The sequence below is a fragment of the Pseudorca crassidens genome, chromosome 2, assembly GCF_039906515.1.
Source record: "Pseudorca crassidens isolate mPseCra1 chromosome 2, mPseCra1.hap1, whole genome shotgun sequence".
Taxonomy (NCBI): Eukaryota; Metazoa; Chordata; class Mammalia; order Artiodactyla; family Delphinidae; genus Pseudorca; species Pseudorca crassidens.
Window position 1 is genome coordinate 103,606,856 of NC_090297.1, and position 12,254 is coordinate 103,619,109.

Sequence of the window (12,254 nt, forward strand, 5' to 3'; positions counted from 1 at the left end):
CCATATGTAAAGCATTCCTGACATATGAAAGTGTTAGAAATACAGAGATGAAAAGATCTCTGGGACATCCCTGGTGGCGCAGTGGTTAAGAATCCACCTGCCAATGCAGGGGACACGGGTTCGAGCCCTGGTCCAGGAAGATCCCACATGCCGCGGAGCAACTAAGCCCATGTGCCACAACTGCTGAGCCTGCGCTCTAGAGCCTGCGAGTCACAACAACTGAGCCTGCGTGCCACAACTACTGAAGCCTGCGCACCTGAAACCCATGCTCTGCAGCAAGAGAAGCCACCATAATAAGAAGCCTATGCACCACAACGAGGAGTGGCCCTTGCTTGCTGCAACTACAGAAAGTTTGCGCGCAGCAACAAGGACCCAACGCAGCCAAAAATAAATAATAAAATAAATAAATTTTAAAAAAACCACCTTTCTATTTCAGATAGTCCTATCTCAAAGGGGAACAAATCTTCCTTGTCACTTGGTCTTAGACCTGTCTTCTACAGTTGGAGATCTTATTTACAATCTTTACAAGGATCTGTGAACTTCCTGAAATAGCATGTAAATTCCCTCTGTATGTGCATTCCTCTGGGAAAAGGGTCCACAGCTTTGTTTCATCAGATGCTCAGTGTAGTTTATGATGAATTCCAAAGAAGTCATAATAGTTAACTAATAGAACTATTGCTCTAAAAATACAGCATGGAATAAGTCCACATGAGACGACTCCATATATTTGGGCACCATATATGCTAAAAGCGTGTTCTTCTTTAGGAGAAACACCACTAATGTTTCAAACTGTTTGCCCTGCAGTTTGTCAGTCTCATGAGATATGACAGCCAGAACTAGATGCAAAATTCTAGGTGTGGTCTGAAGCTGTATACAATACAATGAGATCAGGGACTCCCTCGAGCTAAGCATCATATTTTTTTATTACATATACAACATTCTGGCTCATAATGATTGAGCCCAGTCTTTTTAAAATCTAAATGCAGGGTTTTATATTCAAATAGCACACGTGAAAGCTACTGCTTAAACTGATAGTGCTGTATCAATCTGATATTACAAAATCTGTTTTGACTTCGTTGTTGCTGCCTGCTAAGATTATTCTGAATTATGATTCAAATACCCAATGCACTGGCCATACTTCTCAGTGGTATAATTTTCAAACTTAATAGGCAAATTTTCTAAGCCTTTATTCAAATGGATAAAAATGTCAAACCTAGAAAGTAAACTGAGAGCTCTGCAACTTGTCAACACAAACTTCCCACCAGAGTGCCACAATCAGTTAATCAACAAATCTTCTTTGGCTGCAACTATTTAACTAGTGATAAAAAACTTTTTTTAAATTTAATTTATGTACAGTACCCCCAACCTTACTTACGAAGTGCTATGTGTGTCGCATCCTCTAAAGGGTAACCTCGTTTTGCAGAATTGATGACACAGAATCCAACAGAAGACATGGACTGCTCTCTGCAATCAAACAGAAAACACAAAAACTATACTCTAAGCATTCATAATAAATAATAAAAAAGGCAGCTTAACTTCTCCTTCCCTGTACCTTCAATGAATCTACTGTAATATTTAACCCAACTGCACTATGTAAAAATTATATTAATAAATAATTTAACTGCACCATTTGGGGGAAATACATTCCGAGTAAAACGGGAACTAAGTAAAACGGGAATGGGTTAAATTCTCAAGTCACCCAAATGTATTCCTCTTACTCTGCCACGTTTGAGAAGATTATTAATTCTATCTTCAGGGTCCTCTTAAATTATTTAAGTCCCTCAAAATTTGACTTTCATAGCTAGGTTTCATTTTAAAACCAGGGCCTTTACCAATGTATGGCATGCTATGTCTAGGAACTGAGTTAGCCATACTTTGCCAGCTGAAGTACGTTTCTGTAGCAGCTGTATAGGGAACTCTCAGCGGCTGTGCGATAGCGGCTCTTGTACTTAGGTCCCACTGTGTGAATGATGAACCGGGCAGCTAGATTAAATCCTTTTGTCAATTTTGCTTCACCTGTCCGGCAACCTGGGAACAAGGGAGAATATATAAGTCATGGAGCTGTTAGGAAAAAAAAACCCCAGCAAACTAACAGAACAATGCATGAAACAGAGAAAGTATTACGAACTTTGAGAAATTCCAGTTAAAAATATGGCTTGAATACAAACATTTGTTTCTGATCCCAAAAAAGCAATACAACAGGTATAAAAAGAGAGACAAAGAGGATGGGAGAGAACATGAAGCAGAAAAGCATCATTAAAATTTTGGAAGGAATACAGTCACTGGACTACAAGCAACTGATTTAGCAAAGCAGAGAAACATAACTGCTTGCAGAAATGGGGTGACCAACATGAAGCAAGCTGGTCTGTTCTGAAAGGCAGTGTTGGATTGAAGACAGACTGCTTTGATTCAAATCCTGAATCCACCATGTTCCTGCTGTGACCCTTTGGACAAGCGCTTGGCCTCTCCATGCCTCAATTTCCTATATAAGGGGGATACTAGTAGTACTTACTTCACAGGATTAAATGAGTTAATATATGCAAAGTGCATTCATGCATTAGCTATTATTGTTGTTGTTATTACTACAGAACACTAAAAAGGCTCAGAAATTGGAGGTCCTAAGAACTTCTGAAGGCTATGATGTGAAGTGGGACTAAAAAGAGGAGGCTGAGTTAAAAGTTTGCATAAAAACATTCAAATCTGCAACAACCCCTCCCCCAGCCAGCACAGCAAGGCGATGATTCCTTTACCACCACAGCAACAGGAAGGCTTATTCTTGGGAGATGCTGCACTAGAGCTTCTGGACTCTAAGAACCCCAGGCACAGCTGAAAAGAGGGGATTTGATTAAACTGTTATACTCAACAGTAATGGCTCTAGATCTCTGCTCCTAACTGGCTTCCAAAACAGACATCCATGATTATACCCCTGAAAGATTCCCTTCCAGGAGACTAAGAGGCTCAAACCAAAGGACCTACAGATTCTGATAAATGAGGGATGTTCTCCCAATGAAACAGCAGGGCTCCTGCTCATCATCTGCTTCAAGATCCACCAAGCCCATGCACACAAAGCTTCCCAGTACCTTCTCAATTCCTCTCTCTTGAATATGCTAACACTCGAGGATCACCAGGAAGTGAGGAAAGCCTCTCAGAAATGGGGTGTGTGTGGGGGGCACAAATGCTAAAAAAAAATAGGCAATTTAGGGAAGGAAACTTAAAAAACAAGCCAAAAAACTCCCAACACTATAATTAATACTCTCAGAGAGGTGAGAGAAGACATAGTATGTCTGAAACATAACCAGAATGTTATGAAAAACAGAATATTCAGAGAAGAGGAAAAAGCACTTATCTAATTGTTATAGCCAAGTGAAAAATATGACAGCAGAAATAAAAAGTTCCATAGATGGGTTAAAGCTAAAGTTGAGGAAACCTTCCAGAAAATAAACAGATGGAAAATAAGAGGTAACAGATATAAAACCTGGAGGATGAAATGGGAGGTACAGCATCCAATTAAGTTTCTTCAAAGACAGAACAGAGAATACAGAGGGAAGGAAATTATTAAAAAAATAAAACAAGAAATTTCCCATAATGGAAAGATATGAGTTTCTAGACTCAAAGAGCCCATGGAATAACCAAACCAGACCAAGCCACATCACTTAAATTACTTAAATCACTTAAATTTCAATTAAAAAACATCAGAAATAAAGATGAGATCATAAAGTTTCCAGAAAAGAAACCAGTAACATATGAAGAATCAGGAGTAATAACATGAGATTTTTCAAGAGCAATAATGAAAATAGAAAACAATGGAGCAATGCCTTCAAAAATCTGGAAAATAATTTCTAACGTAGAATTTTATTTCCACCCAAACTATAATTTAGGACTATAAATTGTTGCTAAAACCATTATGTGAATGTACAATGAGGAACTAGATACTCATAGAGCCTAAACACCATCTTATTGATTACCTTTCAGCCCCAAAGGATAAAATATAACTGTACAAATGGAAGGATCAAACTGTCATCACTCTAATCTGGAGAGCCTCTTAATAACGGTCCACTAACAGGTCAATCAGATTTCATGTATCTTCTAATATGAGACAATATTAAGTACACAACACAACATCACCTATGAAATATTTTAGCCAAACTTGATTCCATTAGATATAACTTCCAGTTTAGAGGAAATACAAGGGATAAAGCAATAAACTAAATGGTACCTCAGGTGAATCAGATATATCCAGAAGGTGGGATATCTTGAAACACATCTTGGCCTAATTCACTCAAACAAGTCATATTTCCCTCAAATCTTCTTTTCTCTATGCTAATCCTAGCTCTTTAAACTATTCCTTCAAATAATATGGTTTCCACAATGTCTACTATGCTAATCATTTTCTTTTAGGTATATCCCAGTTTATCACTCTTAAAAAGTAATAACAAAAATAAGATGAAAACTATGCAGCATGGGGTCCTAACAGGACAGAATAAATAACAGCCTCTCTTGACTTTGATGCTGTACTTTTCCCCTCAGCTTTACTGAGGCATAACTGACATATAACATTGTGTAATTATTGTGGTAACCATTTCACAATATATACATATATCAAATGACCATGTTTAAGGTGTACAACATGGTCATTTGATATATGTATGTATTGTGAAATGATTACCACAATAAGGTCAGTTAACGCATCTATCACCTCAAATAACTACTCTTCTTTATAGACAGAACACTTCAGATCTACTCTCTTAACAACCTTCAAGTATGTAATAGTGTTATTAATTATAATCACCAAGCTGTACAACTTTAGTATTTATATTATAGCCTGAAGTTTGTTCCTTTGACCAACATCTCATTTCCCCCACCCCTGTCAACCACAATTCTATTCTCTGTTTCTATGACTTCAGCTTTTTTCAGATTCCATATATAAATGAGATCATTCAATATGCCTTTGACTTTATTTCACTTGGCATAATACCATCAAAGTCATGCATATTGTTGCAAATGGCAGGATTTCCTTTTTTATGGCTGAAAAATATTCCACTGTGTATATTATATATTATATAATATGTACACACACATAGTTTATACATACACACACCACCACCACTACATTTTCTTTATTCACTCATCCATCAATGGACACTTAGGTTGTTTCCATGTCTTGGCTATCATAAATAATGCTGCAATGAACACTGGGGTGCAGATACCTCTTTGAGATAATGATTTCATTTTCTCTGGATTTACACCCAGAAGTGGAATTTCTGGACAATACAGTAATTCCATTTAAATTCTTTTGAGGAACCTCCATACTGTTTTCCATAACAGCTATCCCAATTCACATACTTACCATGAGTGCACAACAGTTCCCTTTTCTCCACATCCTTAACAGCATGTTATCTCATTTTTAAAATAATAGCCATTCTAACAGGTGTGTGGTGATATTTCACTGTGGTTTTTTTTTTTTTTTTTTTTGCAGTACGTGGGCCTCTCACTGTTGTGGCCTCTCCCGTTGCGGAGCACAGGCTCCGGACGTGCAGGCTCAGCAGCCATGGCTCACGGGCCCAGCCGCTCTGCGGCATGTGGGATCTTCCCGGACTGGGGCACGAACCTGTGTCCCCTGCATCAGCAGGTGGACTCTCAACCGCTGTGCTGCCAGGGAAGCCCTTCACTGTGGTTTTAATTGAGCACCTTTGTATGCACCTATTGGCCATCTGTGTCTTATTTGGGAAAATGCCTCTTCTTGTGCTGTACAGAAGCTTTTTAGTTTGATGTAGTCCCATTTGTTACTGTTCTGATTATTATAGCCTTGTAGTATAGTTGGAAATCAGGAAGTGTGTTGCTTCTGGCTTTGCTCCTCTTTCTCAAGATTGTTTTGCCTATTTGGGGTCTTCTGTAGTCCCATACAAATTTTAGGATTCTTTTATCTATTTCTGTGAAAAATACCATTGGAGTTTTGATAGGGATTGCACTGAATCTATAGATGGTTTTGAGTAGTACAGATATTTTAACAATATTCTTTCAATCAATGAACACAGGCTATCTTTCCATTTATGTCTTATGTCTTCTTCAATTTCTTTCATCAATGTTTTATAGTTCTCAGGGTACCGATCTCTTACCTATTCACTAAATTTATTAGTAAGAATTTTATTCTTTTTGATGCTACTGTAAAATGGGATTGTTTTCAGAATTTCATTTTCAGGTGGTTCATTGTTACTGTATAGAAATGCAACTGATTTTTGCATGTTGATTTTGTATCCTGCAACTTTACTGGATTTACTAGTTCTAACAGTTGTTTTTTTTTTTTTTGCAGTACGCGGGCCTCTCGCTGCGGTGGCCTCTCCCATTGTGGAGCACAGGCTCCGGATGCACAGGCTCAGCGGCCATGGCTCACGGGCCTAGCCGCTCCTCGGCATGTGGGATCCTCCCGGACCGGGGCATGAACCCATGTCCCCTGCATCGGCAGGTGGACTCTCAACCACTGCGCCACCAGGGAAGCCCCTTCTAACAGTTTTTTGGTGGAGTCTTTACAATTTTCTCTAAATAAGATCATGTTACCTTCAAACAGTAATAATTTTACTTCTTTTCTGATTTGGATGCCTTTTGTTTCATTTTCTTGCCTAATTGCTCTGGATATGTTGAAGTATGTTCCCTCTACATTGAACATGTTTAGAATTTTTATCAAGAAAAAGGTGATGAATTTTGTCAAACGTTTTTTCTTCATCTATTGAGGGGATTATATAATTTTCACTCTTCATTCCGTTAATGTGGTGTATCACATTTATTGATTTGTGTATGTTGAACCATCCTTTCATCCCAAGGATAAATTCCACTTGATCACGGTGTGTGATTCTTTTAAAGTGCTGCTGTACTGTTTGCTACTATTTCGTTGAGAATTTTTGCATCTATATTCATCAGAGATATAGGCCTGTAGTTTTCTTTTCTTGCAGTGTCCTTTTTTTTCTTAGAATTAGAAAAACTTTATTATGCAATCATACATCAATTTTTTTGTATTTAATGAACCAATAAAAATCCTCTGTAAAAGTATAACTACTAATGATTCCTTTCATAGGAACGTTATTTTAGAATTAATTTTTATTTTTTTAATATCTTTATTGGAGTATAGTTGCTTTACAATGTTGTGTTAGTTTCTGTTGCACAACAAAGTGAATCAGCTATAAGTATACATATATCCCCATATCCCCTCCCTCCTCAGCCTCCCTCCCACCCTCCTTATCCCACTCCTCTACGTCGTCACAAAGCATCGAACTGATCTCCCTGTGCTATGCAGCTGCTTCCCAACAGCCATCCATTTTACATTTGGTAGTGTATATATGTCAATGCAACTCTCTCACTTCATCCCAGTTTCCCCTTCCCCCCGTGTTCTCAAGTCCATTCTCTGCGTCTGGTCCTTTATTCCTGTCCTGCCACTAGGTTCATCAGTACCGTTTTTTAGATTCCATATATGTGTGTTAGCATACACTATTTGTTTTTCTTTTTCTGAGTTACTTCACTCCGTGGAGTTACTTCACTTCCACCTCACTACAAATAATTCAATTCATTCCTTTTTATGGCTGAGTAATATTCCATTGTATACATGTGACACATCTTCTTTATCCATTCATCTGTCGATGGACACAAAGGTTGCTTCAATATCCTAGCTATTGTAAACAGAGCTGCAGTGAACATTGGGATAGATGTCTCTTTTTGAATTATGGTTTTCTCAGGGTATATGCCCAGTAGTGGGATTGCTGGGTCATATGGTAGTACTTATTTTAGTTTTTTAAGGAAAACTATACTCCATACTGTTCTCCATAGTGGCTGTATCAATTTACATTCCCGTCAACAGTGCAAGAGGGTTTCCTTTCTCCACACCCTCTCCAGCATTTATTGTTTGTAGATTTTTTGATGATGGCCATTGTGACGGGTGTGAGGTGATACCTCATTGTGGTTTTGATTTGCATTTCTCTAATGATTAGTAATGCTGAGCATCTTTTCATGTGTTTGTTGGTAATCTGTATGTCTTCTTTGGAGAAATGTCCATTTAGGTCTTCTGCCCATTTTTGGACTGGGTTGTTTGTTTTTTTGATATTGAGCTGCATGAGCCACTTCTGTATTTTGGAGATTAACCCTCTGTCAGTTGATTCATTTGCAAATATTTTCTTCCATTCTGAGGCCTGTCTTTTTGTCTTGTTTATGGTTTCCTTTGCTGTGCTAAAGCTTTTAAGTTTCCTTAGGTCCCATTTATTTGTTATTTTATTTCCATTACTCTGGGGGAGGTCAAAAAAACACCTTGCTGTGATTTATATCAAAGGGTGTTGTGCCTATGTTTTCCTCGAAGAGTTTTACAGTGCCTGGCCTTACACTTAGGTCTTCAATCCACTTTGAGTTTATTTTTGTGTATGGTGTTAGGAAGTGTTCTAATTTCATTCTTTTACATGTAGCTGTCCAGTTTTCTCAGCTCTACTTATTGAAGAGGCCGTCTTTTCTCCATCGTATATTCTTGCCTCCTTTGTCAACGATAAGGTAGCCAGATGTGCGTGGGTTTCTCTTTGGGCTTTCCATCCTGTTCCATTGATCTATATTTCTGTTTTTGTACCAGTACCCTACTGTCTTGATTAGAGTACCTTTGTAGTATAGTCTGAAAACAGGGAGCCTGATTCCTCCAGCTCCATTTTTCTTCCTCAAGATTGCTTTGCCTATTCGGGGTCTTTCGTGTTTCTATACAAATTGTAAAACTTTTTGTTCTAGTTCTGTGAAAAATGCCATTGGTAATTTTATAGGGATTGCATTGAATCTGTTGGTTGCTTTGGGTAGTATAGTCATTTCCACAATGTTGATTCTTCCAGTCCGAGAACATGGTATACCTTTCCACCTGTTTGTATTGTCTTTGATTTCTTTCATCAGTGTCTTATAGTTTTCTGCATACACATCTTCTGCCTCCTTAGGTAGGTTTATTCCTAGGTATTTTATTCTTTTTGCTGCAATAGTAAATGGGAGTGTTTCTTTGATTTCTCTTTCTGATATTTTTGTTGTTAGTGTATAGGAATGCAAGAGATTTCTTTTTTTTTTTTTTTGTGGAGAAAGAATTTTTTTTTGACAGTTTAAGGCCCCTCTTTAATTACATCTCTGTTCTTTTCATTTCACCAGATAAAAGAGTTTTGCAACCCCTCTCAGTAATAACCCAATGTTCAAGAAACATAAATACTAGGAAATTATTCCACATTTGCTCATTAATTCATGTATGTTTTCATTCAACTAATGCAGCAAGAGTCTAGTGTGTGCAAATATCATGGGAACAACTTACTTGTCCTCTACTCACCATTCTGTATCGTAGGCCCCAATTTTCCTACTTTGTATTCAGTTAAATGGCAAACAGCCAACTGCCATCCTTAGGATAATAACCATATTGCTTTACACCATTAATATATTGTCTTCCTCCTTCTCATCTCTAATATCATGAACCTCAGTCTCTATAGTCTTCGGAATGCAAGAGATTTCTGTGCATTCATTTTGTATCCTGCTACTTTACCAAATTCATTGATTAGCTCTAGTAGTTACCTGGTAGCATCTTTAGGATTTTCTATGTATAGTATCATGCCAGCTGGAAAGAGTGACAGTTTTACTTCTTCTTTTCCAATTTGTATTCCTTTTATTTCTTTTTCTTCTCTGATTGCTCTAAAACTTCCAAAACTATGTTGAATAATAGTGGTGAGAGTGGGCAACCTTGTCTTGTTCCTGATCTAGAGGAAATGCTTTAAGTTTTTCACCATTGAGAATGATGTTGGCAGTGGGTTTGTCATATATGGCCTTTATTATGTTGAGGTAGGTTCCCTCTATGCCTACTTTCTGGAGAGTTTTATCATAAATGGGTGTTGAATTTTGTTGAAAGCTTTTTCTGCATCTAATGAGATTTTCCTATGGTTTTTATCCTTCAGTTTGTTAATATAGTGTATCACATTGATTGATTTGCATATACTGAAGAATCCTTCCATTCATGGGATAAACCCCACTTGATCATGGTGTATGATCCTTTTAGTGTGCTGCGGGATTCTGTTTGCTATTATTTTGTTGAAGATTTTTGCATCTATGTTCATCAATGATATTGGCCTGTAGTTCTTTTTGTGACATCTTTGTCTGGTTTTGGTATCAGGGTGACGGTAGCCTCATAGAATGAGTTTGGGAGTGTTCCTCCCCCTGCTATATTTTGGAAGAGTTTGAGAAGGACAGATGTTAGCTCTCCTCAAAATGTTTGATAGAATTTACCTGTGAAACCATCTGGTCCTGGGCTTTTGTTTATTGGAAGATTTTTAATCACAGTTTCAATTTTAGTGCTTGTGATTGGTCTGTTCATGGTTTCTATTTCTTCCTGGATCAGTCTTGGAAGGTTATACTTTTCTAAGAATTTGTCCATTTCCTCCAGGTTGCCCATTTTATTGGCATATAGTTGATTGTAGTAGTCTCTCATGATCCTTTGTATTTCTGCAGTGTCACTATTACTTCTCCTTTTTCATTTCTAATTCTGTTGATTTGAGTCTTCTCCCTTTTTTCTCCTGATGAGTCTGGCTAATGGTTTATCAATTTTGTTTACCTTCTCAAAGAACCAGCTTTTAGTTTCATTGATCTTTGCTACTGTTTCCTTCATTTCTTTTTCATTTATTTCTGATCTGATCTGTATGATTTCTCTCCTTCTGCTAAATTTGGGGTTTTTTTGTTCTTCTTTCTCTAACTGCTTTAGGTTATTTGAGATTTTTCTTGTTTTTTGAGGTAGGATTGTATTGCTGTAAACTTCCCTCTTAGAACTGCTTTTGCTGCATCCCATAGGTTTTGAGTCGTCATGTTTTCATTGTCATTTGTTTCTAGGTATTTTTTAATTTCCTCTTTGACTTCTTCAGTGATCTCTTGGTTGTCTAGTAGCTTATTGTCTAGCCTCCATGTGTTTGTATTTTTTACAGTTTTTTTCCTGTAATTGATATCTAGTCTCACAGCATTGTGGTTGGAAAAGATGCCTGATATTTCAATATTCTTAAATTTACCAAGGCTTGATTTGTGACCAAAGATGTTATCTATCCTGGAGAATGTTCTGTGTCTACTTGAGAAGAAAGCATATTATATTGGTTTTGGATGGAATGTCCTATAAATATCAAATTAAGTCCATCTGGTCTAATGTGTCATTTAGAGCTTGCATTTCCTTATTTATTTTCTGTTTGGATGATGAGTCCATGGGTGTAAGTGGGGTGTTAAAGTCACCTACTATTATTGTGTTACTGTTGATTTCCCCTTTTATGGCTGTTAGCATTTGCCTTATGGATTGAGGTGCTCCTATGCTGGGTGCATAGATATTTACAATTGTAACATCTTCTTGGATTGATCCCTTGATCATTGTCCTTCCTGGTCTCTTGTAGTAGTCTTTATTTTAAAGTCTATTTTTTCTAATATGAGTATTATTATCCCAGCTCTCTTTCGACTTCCATTTGCACGGAATATCTTTTTCCATAACTTCACTTTCAGTCTTTATGTGTCCCTAGGTGTGAAGTGGGTCTCTTGTAGACAGCATATATATGGATCTTGTTTTTGTATCCATTCAGCCAGTCTGTGTCTTTTGTCTGGGGCATTTAATCCATTTACATTTAAGGTAATTATCGATATGTATGTTCCTATTTCCATTTTCTTAATTGTTTTGGGTTTGTTTGTGTTAAGACTTTTCCTTCTCTTGTATTTCCTGCCTAGAGAAGTTCCTTTAGCATTTGTTGTAAAGCTGGTTTGGTGATGCTGAATTCTTTTAACTTTTCCTTGTCTGTAAAGGTTTTAACTTATCTGTTCAATCTGAATGAGATCCTTGCTGGGTAATTTTGGTTGTAGGTTTTTCCCTTTCATTACTATAAATATATCTTGCCACTCCCTTCTGGTCTGTAGAGTTTCTGCTGAAAGATCAGCTGTTAACCTTATGGGGATTCCCGTGTATGTTATTTGCTGCTTTTCCCTTGATGCTTTTAATATTTTTTCTTTGGGTTTCCTCTTTATTAGTTTGATTAATACATGTCTTGACATGTTTCTCCTTGGGTTTATCCTGTATGGGACTCTCTGTGCTTCCTGGACTTGACTGACTACTTCTTTTCCTGTGTTGGGGAAGTTTGCAACTCTAATCGCTTCAAATATTTTCTCAGACTCTTTCTTTTTTTCTTTTTCTACTGGGACACCTATAATTCGAATGTTGGTGTGCTTAATGTTGTCCCAGAGGTCTCTGAGACTGTCCT

General features: G+C 37.4%; 1 protein-coding gene across 4 annotated transcripts in view; it reads right to left on the reverse strand.

The window, feature by feature from the left end:
* GDAP2 (ganglioside induced differentiation associated protein 2) overlaps positions 1-12,254 on the reverse strand; it is a 71,124-nt gene that overhangs the window by 41,005 nt on the left and 17,865 nt on the right. For all 4 annotated transcript variants that reach the window (XR_010941027.1, XM_067727429.1, XM_067727427.1 and 1 more), the window contains exons 4-5: positions 1,875-2,028; positions 1,376-1,464 (exon numbers count right to left, since the gene is read on the reverse strand). Coding sequence is in view for 3 of the 4 variants with exons in the window: in XM_067727429.1 (XP_067583530.1) it covers positions 1,376-1,464; positions 1,875-2,028 (243 nt within the window). In the remaining variant the exon portion in view is untranslated. The remainder of the gene's footprint in view (positions 1-1,375; positions 1,465-1,874; positions 2,029-12,254) is intronic.